The sequence below is a fragment of the Medicago sativa genome, chromosome 6 (genome assembly GCF_051527215.1).
Source record: "Medicago sativa cultivar Bolivia chromosome 6, Bolivia_mono, whole genome shotgun sequence".
Classification (NCBI taxonomy): Eukaryota; Viridiplantae; Streptophyta; class Magnoliopsida; order Fabales; family Fabaceae; genus Medicago; species Medicago sativa.
This window is the reverse complement of record NC_140754.1, coordinates 10503983-10517415: the sequence shown is the minus strand read 5'-3', so window position 1 is coordinate 10517415 and position 13433 is coordinate 10503983. Positions and strand designations below refer to the sequence as shown.

The 13433-nt window shown below is 38.5% G+C and overlaps 1 protein-coding gene across 1 annotated transcript; it reads left to right on the top strand.

The window, feature by feature from the left end:
• The first annotated feature begins 6185 nt into the window (after positions 1-6185).
• On the top strand, positions 6186-6569 carry LOC146912741 (uncharacterized). Its single transcript, XM_085720777.1, has one exon. The coding sequence runs from the start codon at positions 6186-6188 to the stop codon at positions 6567-6569; it is 384 nt and encodes a 127-aa protein (XP_085576903.1).
• Positions 6570-13433: the final 6864 nt, after the last annotated feature.

Genomic DNA, 13433 nt, shown 5'->3' with positions numbered 1-13433 from the left:
GGCAAACACTTACCTGTCGAAAGGTTCCCAGACATTGCAATATTAGAGTGAATACGAACTTTGGCTGAATGCAAAGTCGGAGTAACAGTTGTGAACCGAATGGAATTCCTAGCCCACCAAATAGTATGAAGCGTGTGTAATATTGCCGCCAAAAAAATGTCGGATACTTGTGAAGAGCACCTGACCGGCCTAGTAGAAAGAAGAGTGTCAAGTGAAGTGAAGTCAATAACACAATGTAATTTACCACTAATCCAATTCCAAAGATTCAACGCAAACAGACACCGAAGAAAAAGATGATCCGACGATTCATCCGCAGACAAACATAAACTGCAAACCGACACAACTATGCAGCCACGGGTGCGAAGATTCTCATCTGTGGGCATCTTACCATTATGTAACCTCCAAAAAATAAAAGAATGAGAAGGAGGGACAGCTGGGCGCCATATGCGGTCTGCCCATGGCAGCAAAGTGGACGAAGGATGCAGAAAAGATAAAGCCATCTTCGACGTCAAAACACCATCAGAGGCGTGTGGCCACACCAACACATCCGGGAGATGGCCGGTAGGAAGATGAAGTGAATTCAAACGGCTTTGGATGTCTACAAAGTCCCTTAAGGCCGAAGGCAACAACCAACCCCCATTAACGATAACATCAGAAACTTTTCCATGAAGACGAGCATGATATGCGGAGTCTAAGTGAAGTAAATCCACCAAAGGTTCCCCAAGCCAATTATCCGTCCAAAAATTAATTTTCCCACCATTGCCTACAATCCACAAAGAGTTCTCCATTACCGTGCCAATCTTGTCTTTGATACCCGACCAAACAGAGGATTTGAAATAATGAGTGATCGGTTTACCATTCTTGAAATAACGCTTCTTGAAGAGAGATGACCATTGCGAGTCCTTCACCATTAAATTCCAAGCCAACTTCAGAATTAAAGCCTCATTTATCAAACGAGTATGTTTTAAGTCCAGCCCCCCTTCAGACCAAGAGCGACACATTACCTTCCAAGAAGTCGTGCAAACCTTCCTAGTTTGAACATCACCGCTCCATATAAAATTTTTCAGCCAAGAGTCCAGTAACTTCAGCAACCGTCTAGGCCAAAGATAAATATGAAATGAGTAGACAAGCATCCCATGAATGATAGACTTCACCAGCTGCACCCGACCCATTATTGAAAGAATAGAACCCTTCCACGTTGCCAGCTTATTACGAATCTTGTCCGTAATCATTCTGAAATGAGTTACCTTTGGCTTCCCTTGAAAAATAGGACAACCAAGATACATGAATGGAACTGATCCAACACTGAACCCCAACATATTTGCAATCATATTTGTCCGGGACACAGACATTGAACCTGTGAAGAAACGGCTTTTAGTGTTGTTCACAATCTGTCCGGAAACCGCAGAGTAATTGTTGAAAATACTAAGAAGCTCTCGTATGTTGCTTTTCAAACCAGTACAAAATATCATGATATCATCCGCATACAACACATGAGTTGGAAAAGCAGTACCCCGACAATAAGACATGGGAATGAGGCGGCCCCTAGCACCAGCCTTGGAAATAGCTCTACTAAGAACCTCTTCTGCCAAACAAAATAATAAAGGAGAGAGAGGATCTCCTTGTCTAACTCCACGAGCGCAAGAGAAAAAACCAGCCGCCTTACCATTAACCAAAATAGACAAACGAGCTGAATTAAGAATAGTCAGAATCCAATTGATGAAGATTGAGGAGAAACCGAAATTGCTGAGGACCATCAGCGAAAAATTCCAATCCAATGTATCAAATGCCTTGGATATGTCAACCTTAAGAGCAATGTTCCCACCATACTGAGATTTACCGAGAGAGTTAATCGCTTCGGAGGCAATAATAACACAATCAGAAATATTGTGATCCCTGACAAAACCCCTTTGCTCCACGGAAATAATACGAGTGGTAACACTAGCAAGTCTATCCGCCACTATCTTTGTAATAATTTTGAAGTGAAAATTCGCAAGCGCAATAGGACGATAATCTCCCATAGAGCTGGCCCCCGGGACCTTCGGAATTAACACAATCATATTTGAATTAATATTTTGTGGCAACACTCCACCATGAAAGAATTCTTGAACCAAATTTACCACATCAGAGCCAATAATGTCCCAATAAGTTTGGTAAAAGTGTCCACCAAACCCATCCGGACCCGGGGCTGAATCACCATTGAAGGAAAACCGCATCTTTGATATCAATACTTGAAGGAAAACGCAGCAGCATTTGGTTGTCGACATCAGTCAGAATTGAAGGAATTGTATCATCAACCAAAGTATTTTGCGCACAATTGTTCTCCATGCTGAATATAGCCTGAAAATAAGATAAAATATGCATTTCTATAATCGTGGGATCAGTAATAATATTATCACCATCCTGAAAAAAAGAAATAGATTTTGTTGCTGCCCGGATTTTAGAAATCTTGTGAAAATATGCTGTGTTGCGGTCTCCACTGACAAAGCGCTGATCTCTAGCTTTTTCTCTCCATAGCTCTTCCTGAAAATTCAAGGCTTTTGTTAACATAAGTTGTGCCTCAAGGTCTTGCATGTACAGCTGGTCCGAGAAACCATCCGAGTCAATTAACTGCTGAATTCTATTAACTTCATCCATAGCAAGCTTAACTTGTCTGTCAACATCCCCAAACACCGTTCTGTTCCAAATCTTAAATGCATTTTTTAACTTCCGTAATTTAGATTGAAACTGAAGCATACCTTGACCACGAACACCTTGATTCCAAGTATCCAAAACCAAGTCACGACAACCACTATGTGAAGTCCAAACCTTAAAAAATTTGAAAGGAGTAGCATGCTTCACCGAGGAAAAAACAACCGAAACCAATAGGGGATTATGGTCAGATTGATGTCGCACCAAGGCTGAGCAAGAAATACCTCTCCAAAAATTAATCCAATCTTCATTGCAAACTGCCCTATCAAGATGAAGAGCAACATTTTGATTACCAAATCTACCATTAGTCCAAGTAAAAAAAGATCCCAAAGTTGGCAAGTGATTCAAAATATTCGCATTAGTCCAATGCAAAAAATCCTCACACGACAAAGATGGAGGAGGCAGCCTGCCCCTCTTTTCATGTGCGCCCAAGACAGCATTAAAGTCGCCAATAAAAATCCACGGCCCTTGAAAACAACCTTGAAGATTAGTAAGATCAGCCCAAAGTTGTCGTCGACCAATGTAGTAAGTGCTAGCATAAACATCGGCTATGTAAACTGTGGACTGATAACAAGAGATTTCCAAAGCTATACATTGGTCAGACACAAAAATTACTGTAGCACTGACATCATTCCCCCACAGAGCCCATAGGTTAGGCAAAAGAGAACCTCTATTATTAATGCATTATTTAGTAACACCAATTGTTGGCCAATACCAAGCAGGAATATTTACAAAATCAATCTTTGGCTCCGCAATAAGAATAAGCATAGGTTTGTGAGTCAAATAAAAATTTTTCAAAGCAGTGCGAGACTCAGAATTACCTATACCTCTGATATTCCAATAAAGAATATTCATTGAGCAGACGGACGAGAAGCACCCCTTCCACGGGGTTTGGAAGGCTGCGCTGCTAGCACCTTTTTCACCTTTAGATGTTGCTTCTGATTTCTAGTAAGGACAGGTAACGAACCCGCGGAGGCTTCAGCAGCCGACCTTGCATCATACTCACGGACTCTCTCCCATAACTCGACACCCAGTTGGATATTTTTACTAGGATGTACCTCCTGCCTTTGAAGGACATTATCATTCTGATCCGTAACCATTGACAACCCGCCATCAATGAAACTAGCGTCTTCGGTAACCAAAGTTGTTCTCAATGCTTGCGAACCAGCATCAACATTCGCAATATCATGAACAGACCCATCCGAAACTATTGGGTGATCCGAGATAGGATTGTCTTGATGCTCTGGCAAAATATCCAACTGCTCATGCATGTCATCATGCTCAACATTGAATGGCCTTGGAACAATCTCACGAGCACCCTTGGGACTCTCCTCCAGCTCCCGTGGCTCACATGATCTTGCTCCACACCATCCTGAAGTGGTTCAGATATCTCGTCTGCCGCTGGGGTCACCAACGACGTCTGAGTTGTCTTCTCCACCCCGTTAGGTCGTACGTCCTCACACCCAAGAGGGGATGAGTGTGTACCACACACATTAGACTCCGTGGAACTCTTCCCCAGCTCCCGTGGACTCATATGATTGTGTTCCACACTCTCCAGAAGCAACTCTGTATCCGCAGTTACCGAGGGGTTCTCCAACACCTCCCTCGGTTTCTGAGTCAACTTCGCCACTTCTACGGGTTGCACGTCAACGTGCGCATCAGGGGAAACAAGCTCAAGCACTGGCATACTGCGAGGCAACTCATCAGGAGTAATCAAATCAAACACATTGTGTAAAGGAATCTGAAGCTATTAGATCTATCAAATTGAGAAGTAGCTACAGAAGATGAAACAACCGGCTCCAACTGTGAAGTGATAGTCAAAGTAGGAGTAGGAAGCGAGGCCAGTAAAGCCAGTGCCATTGAGACCAATGAAGTAGGTGTATTTGAAGTAGAAACTGGAATTCTCTGAGTGGTAGTAACAGTCGACACAACCAGAATAGGAACCCAATTCCCATTAGTGCCATTGGCCGATGTGGAAGCACCCACTTCATTACTACTATTCTTTTTCCGAGGAGGAGGTTTAGTGGCAGCCCCAGCAACCATAATTTGTTTCCCACGATCATTCTTGTCCTTCGGCGGTTGCGGATGTAACCAACGACACGATGAGACACTGTGTCAAATGGAATGACAATGATGACAAAATAAAGGAAGCCTCTCATATTGCACCTCCACCTTGAAGGCAAAACCCTCTCTCTACAAGGATTTCTTCATAGATTCGCTTAGAGAGGTCAATGTCGACAAGAATTCTAGCATAATGTCCAAAAGTACGGTTTCTAGTTGGTCCGTCAATATCAATTGGAGTCCCAACCGCACTTGCGATTTCCTTCAACGTTCTCTCCCTCCAATACTCTTGCGGTAACTCCAACAAGCGTATCCAAATCGTGACATGTGTCTGCTTTTGCGTTTGATACTTGAAATCTTTTGTCCACTGTGAGAATCGAAACAGACCCGGCTTTAGATTAACCGTACCTACTGCCCATATCTTTCTGAAATCATCCGCCGATTCAAAAAGAAAATTGTAATACCCCTTACCGAGAGGGACCATTTTCCAACCAGCTGTTGTCTTCCATAATTTGGCAAGTTTAGAGCTAAGATCACGTGCCGAATACGGTTTTTCTCCTTTGTTAAGGGTCAAGCGTGCCCTTAACGCATGCTTGCAATCTTCAAGTCCCTTACTATACTCCACCTGACTTATCTTTATGCTCAAAGTATCGCCTTTAATGCACGAAATTAATAAATAAGGATAAGGATGTCAAAAACAAAAGGCATGAAATTAAAAAAAAAGTGTGAAATCTTGACAAAAAAAAAGTATAAAATAGAAGGATCATACGTGATCATTGATATGGTAGAAAATATTTTCTTCAAAAAAAAAAAAAGCAAGAGGATATAGGAATGAAATTGGTTTGCAATACATTTTTTTAGATGGAATTTGTTAGGTTAAATAATTGCAAACCTAATAAAGCAAATGAGCGGGAAAAAATTAGGTTAAATTGCTGCAGACGTAACAAAATTAATAAATAAGGATAAGGATATATATATATATATATATATATATATATATGTGTGTGTGTGTGTGTGTGATTTTACACTCTCCATTCACGAGTAATAATAATCATTTTCACTTTTATCAGTTTCATAATATGGTATCAAGAGCTCTCTTTGAAGAGAGAGTTTGTTACGATCCATAACTAACTTTTCCGCTGCATTTTTGCGCGTTTTCTCACACAATTTTCTTGCGTTTTCTTGTTGAATTCGTTGTGAATTCACCGTTTATCCTCTTATTTCTCTTCTTTTCCTGGAAAATTTTCCAGTTTTTGCAATTTTCATACTACATTTTCTTCAATTTTCTTCTTCTCACCGATTCAATCATGGTTCGTCAGCAAAATTAAGTTGACACCAATCCAATTTTCTATGTTCATCCCAGTGAAGGTCCAAATTCGGTTGTGGTTACGCCTCTTCTCACTGGTTCAAATTACCTAGCTTGGAGCAGATCCATGCAACGTGCTCTTGGCGCCAAGAATAAACTTGCTTTCATTGATGGATCCACTCCAGTTCCTCATGATGATGATGAAGATTTGAACAGAGTAGCGTGGGATAGATGCAATTACTTGATTCACTCTTGGATTCTTAATTCAGTTTCTCCTCGAATTGCACAAACTATAATTTTCCATGTACGTGCAATTGATGTTTGGGAAGAGCTCAAGGATAGATTTTCCAAAGCTAATGGTATACGTGTTTCTATGTTACGTTCTGCCATCAACAATCTCAAACAGGGTTCAAAATCAGTGCTTGATTGCTTCACTGAAATGAAGTCTATTTGGGAAAAGCTCAATTCTCATAGACCTATTGCCATTATGCACCTATGTTCATCCATGTAAATGTGAAGCTATGCGCTCTGAAGGTGAGAAAAACACAAGAAGGGGGGGTTGAATTGTGTTAGCTTTTTCTTTGTTTTCTCCTAAGCTGAAAATATAATCAGAAGCAAAGTGAGAACTGCTTCTGAAGTGAGATTCAGGACTAATATACAGCGGATAAAAATAGAGAGAGAGAAAAAAGAAAGACACAAAACAATTATACTGGTTCCTTCCACAAACCGGAAGTAGTCCAGTCCCCCTTGCACTTCCAAGGAGAGTTCACTAAAATGTAATATCTGATTACAATTGCTCACTGCTAAACTTAGCAAGAGACTTCAAATTGTTCAAGCACACAAGCAAGAGACTTCCTATGCTCCTGAACACAATCAAGAGACTTCTATTGCTCAAGCACAACTGCAAGAGACTTCTAATCAAACAAGATTACAAAGAAAAATGTTTGAGGTTGAACACTTGATATACAATCAGAGGTGCTCACAGTACAAATTAGATATAGACTCTTAAGACTCTAGAATTTCTAAGATATGAACTTGAAAACAGAAATTCTAAGTGAACCTTGAATGCAGAACAATTTCAGCAGAGTTTTGGCACTTGTAAATTGTAATTGAGTCTAACGTTCAGCATTGCCAATCTCTGAGTCTTCACTCCTTTATATAGAGGTGTGAAAGAGACGTTATAGAATTGCCAGCACATCAAAAGAGTCGTTTGAAGCTTTGATCAATCACCAATGATATTTTGCCTGATATGGTTGTTGTCCTATGAAGGATCAATTTTAAATTCATTCCCATTGTAAAGGAACATCGTTGCAGGCAAAGCTGTATTCCAGAGCTATTTTTTTGTCTTGTAGCAAGGACACTGCAGAGTAGTGGAGATAGTGGTTGTACACTTCGTACAATTGTACTTTGTCAACGCTTTTTGAAGATAAGCATCCAATGCCTTCAAATCCTTTCAAAATGATCGTTGCTTCACATTCCAAGTCTTCTGGAATGCTTTCGAATCCATTAAACAGCTTTTGAAGCTTTAATTCTTTCATCTGATGAATTTCAGCTTCTGGTGATTTCCAACTTCTGATGAGGTTGCTTCTGATAATCTTGCTTCTGATGAACTTCAGCTTCTGATGACGTCACCACTTCAGGAGCGCTTTGTCTTCAGGAGCACTTTTGGACTTCAGGAGCATTTCTCTTCAGACGCTTTAAGCTTCCTTTTTGTTGATTTCTTAGCTCTCTTTTGTTCATTCAGAACCTATTTAAGATGCAAATTTTTGTATATGGTCCTGTACACTTGAACAAATATTAGCTAGTCCAATTGACAATTTATAATACCTTGTTATCATCAAAACTCTCAAGGTTCATTGTTAAACACATTTTGTTCCAACACACTCTGCACGCTATTTTCGTTTAGAGGATCAAATTATCAGTTCCTCACTGGCTTGAACGAACAGTTTTCAGTTCTGAAAACTCAAGTGTTATTGATGGATCCTCTTCCCTCTATAAATAAAGTGTATTCACTAGTTGTTCAAGAAGAGACTAACAATGCACATATCTATTCACCTGTTTCTCTGGATGATTCCAATGTTTTAGTGAATGCTACTGATTCTAACAAAAGTTATGGACGTGGAAAGAATACCTATTGTGGTAAAGGTGGCTCCGGATATTGCACCTTTTGCAATCGTACTAATCACACAGTGGAAACATGTTACCAAAAGCATGGATTTCCTCCTTTTATGAAGCCCAAGTCTTCTATTAATGTTTCTTCTCATGAAGCTCCTGAAGTTAAGCTTGTGAATAATGTTGCTGAGGCTTCTTCACCAATTCCCAATGCTAGTATTACTCAAGAGCAATATCTTCATCTTGTTTCCTTGCTTCAACATTCCAGTTTGCCTCTTTCAGCTTCTCCCTCAGCCAGTTCCAATCATGTTGTCTCCCAGGAACCAAATTCTGCAGGTATAAATATTGTTTCCTCCAACTCTTTGAATGTTCAAATTCCTATTTCGTTGATTGACTCTAGTGCCAATCAGCACATATGTTCTTCTCTGCAATATTTTACTGATATTCACTCTATTTCACCTACTTATGTTACCCTTCCAAATGGTCAATCTGTTATTGTCAATCAAGCTGGCACCATACACTTTTCCCCACAACTTTATATTTCAAATTTTTGTACTCACGACAATTCAAAGTTAACCTCATATCAGTTTCCAAACTTTGTGATTCCTTATCTTGTTTTGTCCATTTTCAAGCTAAAATTTGTTTTATACATGATTTGACCTCCAAGAGGATGATTGGTTTGGGTGAAATTCATGATGGTCTTTATAGATTGAAGTTCAATGTTGTTAGTTTTCCTTCTAGTGATATTAAGCCTAAGTTCTCTAACTGTAATAAATCCATCAATAAAGTTTCTTGTATGAATCATTCAAGTTCTTTTATTCCTTTATCTTCCTTGTGGCATTTTAAACTAGGACATTTGTCTCATCAGATATTGTACCAAATGCATTCATTGTATCCTGATATTATTATTGACAATAAAGCAGTTTGTGATGTTTGTCATTATGCAAAACACAAGAAATTACCTTTTACTCCCAGTTTATCACAAGCTTTTGCTAATTTTGAATTGTTGCATATGGATATTTGGGGTCCTCTTTCAACTCCATCTATTCATATCATAAATACTTTCTCACTATTGTTGATGATCATAGTAGATATGTCTGAATAGTTTTACTTAAGTCCAAAGCAGAAGTGTCTTCACATGTTCAAACCTTTATCACCATGATTGAAAATCAACATCACACTACACCTAAAATTGTCAGGTCTGATAATGGCCCAAAATTTATTCTTACTGCATTTTATGCTTCAAAAGGCATCATACACCAAAAATCATGTGTTGAAACCCCACAACAAAATGGGAGAGTGAAGAGAAGACACAAACACATCCTCAATGTTGGCAGAGCCTTACTTTTTCAATCCAAACTACCCAAATCCTACTGGTCTTATGTTGTTTTACATGTTGTCTTCCTCATTAATAGAGTCACTACTCCACTTCTCAAAAATCAATCACCATATCAATTACTTTACACTTCTATTCCTGACCCCTAATGTTTATAAAGTTTTTGGTTGTCTTTGTTTTATTACCACTTTACCAGCTCACAGAACCAAACTTCACCCTAAAGCCAGGAAATCTCTTTTCTTGGGGTACAAGTCAGGATATAAAGGTTTTGTTTTGCTTGACCTCCATGACCATACTATCTTTATATCATGAAATGTTACTTTCCATGAACATATTTTGCCTTATCCTCCATCTCAACCATCTTCTACAACATCTTGGACATATTTTCCATCCTGTCCTTCACCTGAAAGTCAACCACCTGTTGTCAGTTCACCCTTCATTGATGATGACTCATACCCACCTCCTAACCTCTCTCCCACTCCTCCTCCTCCCATTGTTCCCATTAGAACTTCTTCCAGAAATAAACATACACCTACTTATCTTTAGGACTTTTCTGTAATGTTCTCATCCTCCTTTTAATACTTAACCCATTTATGATTACATGTCTTACAATAATTTACCTCACTCACATTCTTCCTTTGCTATGTCTCTTTTACATCATGTTAAGCCCAAAACATATGCTGAAGCAAGCAAACATGAATGTTGGAAGCAAGCTATGCAAGATGAATTAATTGCACTTGAGAAAACTGGCACATGGGAAATTGTTGACCTCCTTGATCAGGTCAAGCCTATTGGCTGCAGCTGAATATACAAGATCAAGCATCATACTGATGGATCTGTAGAGAGATATAAAGCTAGATTGGTGGAAAAAGGGTATACTCAAATTGAGGGACTTGACTACTTTGACCCGTATTCTCCAGTTGCAAAACTCACCACTGTCAGAGTTGTCATTGCTTTGGCCTCTATGAACAACTGGCATCTTCACCAACTTGATGTCAATAATGCATTTTTGCATGGTGACCTTCAAGAAGATGTTTACATGATCATTCCTCCTGGTGTCCCTCACTCCCATCCTAATCAAGTTTGCAAACTCCATAAATCTTTATATGGACTCAAACAGGCAAGCAGAAAATGGTATGAAAAATTGACATCCATTCTTTTGCAACAACATTATGTTCAGGCTGCTTCTGACCATTCCTTATTCACCAAGAAAACTGCTCATAGTTTCACTGTCATTTTAGTATATGTGGATGATGTGATTCTTGCTAGCAACTCCATCACTGAGTTCAACACTATTAAAACCATTCTTCATGATCAATTCAAAATTAAGGATTTAGGTCAGCTCATGTATTTTCTGGGACTTGAGGTTGCTCACTCTTCAAAAGGTATTTCTCTTTGTCAGAGAAAATACTGTCTTGACTTGTTAGATGATTCAGGTCTTCTGGGTGCCAAACCAGTTACCACACCATCAGATCCCACTATCAAATTACACCATGATTCAAGTCCTCCTTTCAGTGATATTCCTTCATACAGAAGACTTGTAGGAAGATTGCTTTACTTAAACACAACAAGATCTGACATAACATACATCACACAACAACTTGGTCAATTTCTCTCTAACCCTTCTCAAATTCACTACAATGCTGGCATGAAAGTTCTCAAATACCTTAAGAGATGTCCAGGTTCTAGTATCTTATTTCCTAGAGATTCAGATCCTCACATTCAAGGTAATGAGACTATTATTCTTGCAATTATCATTGTTCTTACTGTCAAATATTACAAAACGTATGAACACCAGGGCCCCATTTGTATTGATTTATTTTGAGTTTGGATTTTTTTTATTTTTTATACGTAAATGTTGATTGTTAGTAAATTGTTAGAGTAAATAAGTAAAGATGATCAAACTCATAGCTCCTTAAATTTTCATTAATGTTTTCTTAGCTCACCAACAAAGCTATCTATCTGAGTCAAATTTGAACTTACGTGAACTTCTACTAACATAAAAAGTTTATATCGTAGAAGTGTACATAAGAAATTTAAAAAAAAATAATATCAGTTTATCACAGTTTCATGTCATATTTCAATAAGCTCTCACTATACGCTTACGGAGACTATCCCTATGATATTAGCTCATGCGGTATGGATATTGCATATTATATGTAGGGGTTGGGGTTTCGAACTCCGGACACTCCACTTCTCCATATTTAAAATGTGTGAGCTCTAGCACTAAGCTACCTAACAAAAAAAAAACACTAGGGAGACTTGAATATGAAATCCTAAAAAAATACACTTTATAATTTTAAGTCAATAACACCCGACCAACCTAAATGTGTTGATGTAAATTAATTTTAAGTGAAATGATTTTATTATAAAGTGGGTTGAATGCAAAATGGTTTATGTCTATATGCATATATGTAAGAGTAAGTTATACAATAAATTTCGATGCAAAAATCATGTTTAAACTCAAAAGTAGCGGTTCTTAACTTCAAATTAAAATATATTATAGAAGAAAGAAAAAAAATTTGACTCATGAGCGGCATAATATTTCAAAATCAATTTTACATCTCCAAGTTCAATTAATTATGCTCAATAATCGGAGGAGTCACAATTGATGTTAGAGATGTCAACTTGAGTTTGACACATTTGATTACTCTTGAGTAGAATAAATTTTAACTTGAATCTTAACTCTTCGATTCTCAAGGGAAGAGGGTCCTGGTGATTCGGAGTTCGTCTGTGAGGTAAGTATAGTAAGACCAATAATTATTCCACTTAGTAATCGACTAAGGCTCTCCAGAATGATTTGTGGTTAGTATAGCTCATAGACCACTCGAGTCATTCACTTGGTTAGAAAAAAGTTCAACTCATGTATTCAAATATACATAACTAAACTCTGAATATACAACACCAACGGAAAACCAACTAAACTCCTATCAGGAACACTCAACCGCAGCCGAACAAGAGCAAGAATAGAAACAAAACCCCTCAGTCAACGAACCCAAGACAAATCCACCACAGGTCACTAACAGTGCCAACATAAAATGAGTTCATGATCTCACTCATAGAAGGAACAGGTGAGACCATAATGTTTTCCTAAAAGTCACTTCCTAGAGGTGAATATAACAAAATCCACCAACTAGAGCACAAACGTCTCCTTCCCCAAAAAGATATGAGCGTTTCAGGATCTCCTATCCTAAAGCAGCTGGCAAGAGAAAACAATCACCTTTAGAGAAGACCAAGATTTCTACACCCTTGAAAGAAGTTGCACAATTTCTTTTGACCTCTCGCCCACCACACTAGCTCTTATATGGAGGAAATTATAAGTTGATCTCATTGAATAAATACTCAGTGAATCATTACTCCAAAGCCAAAAGTCTACACATTTATAGAAGGTCGGTCTCTCTAAAGCCTAGAGCAAACTCTCCCAAAATCACAAGTTTCCACTAAAAAAGATCTCTCATCCACTTAAGATGTCACACCCGTTCAGATCACTCTCTCACAGTCATATCAATCACTTTAGCTTCGAGTAATTAGCCAAATACCCCCCCGAAATTGCAAGGCGCGTCAATTACCCCCCTGTAGTTAACGAAATATCAATTACCCCCCCGAAATTGATAAACGTTAGTCAATTACCCCCCTCCGTTAATTTCCTCCATCCAACATGCTGATGTGGCAGTTAACTGCCCACGTGGCACCGCCACATGGTCAGAAAAGGCATGCCACGTCAGAGGGGGGTAATTGACTATATTTTTTAATTTTTTTTTGAAAATTTTTTTTTTTGAAATTTTTTTTTTTTTTGAAATTTTTTTTTTAAAAATTTTTTTTTAACAAAAATATGATTTTTCCTTGCAAATTTATGATAATTGATCACTACTATGAATCTTATTCCTTCTATATGCTAATTTATATGATTAATATATGCCACTGTCA

Bases quoted from the DNA above. Each gene is read 5' to 3' on its own strand.
- LOC146912741 (XM_085720777.1), top strand. From the start codon at position 6,186: ATGCAACGTGCTCTTGGCGCCAAGAATAAACTTGCTTTCATTGATGGA.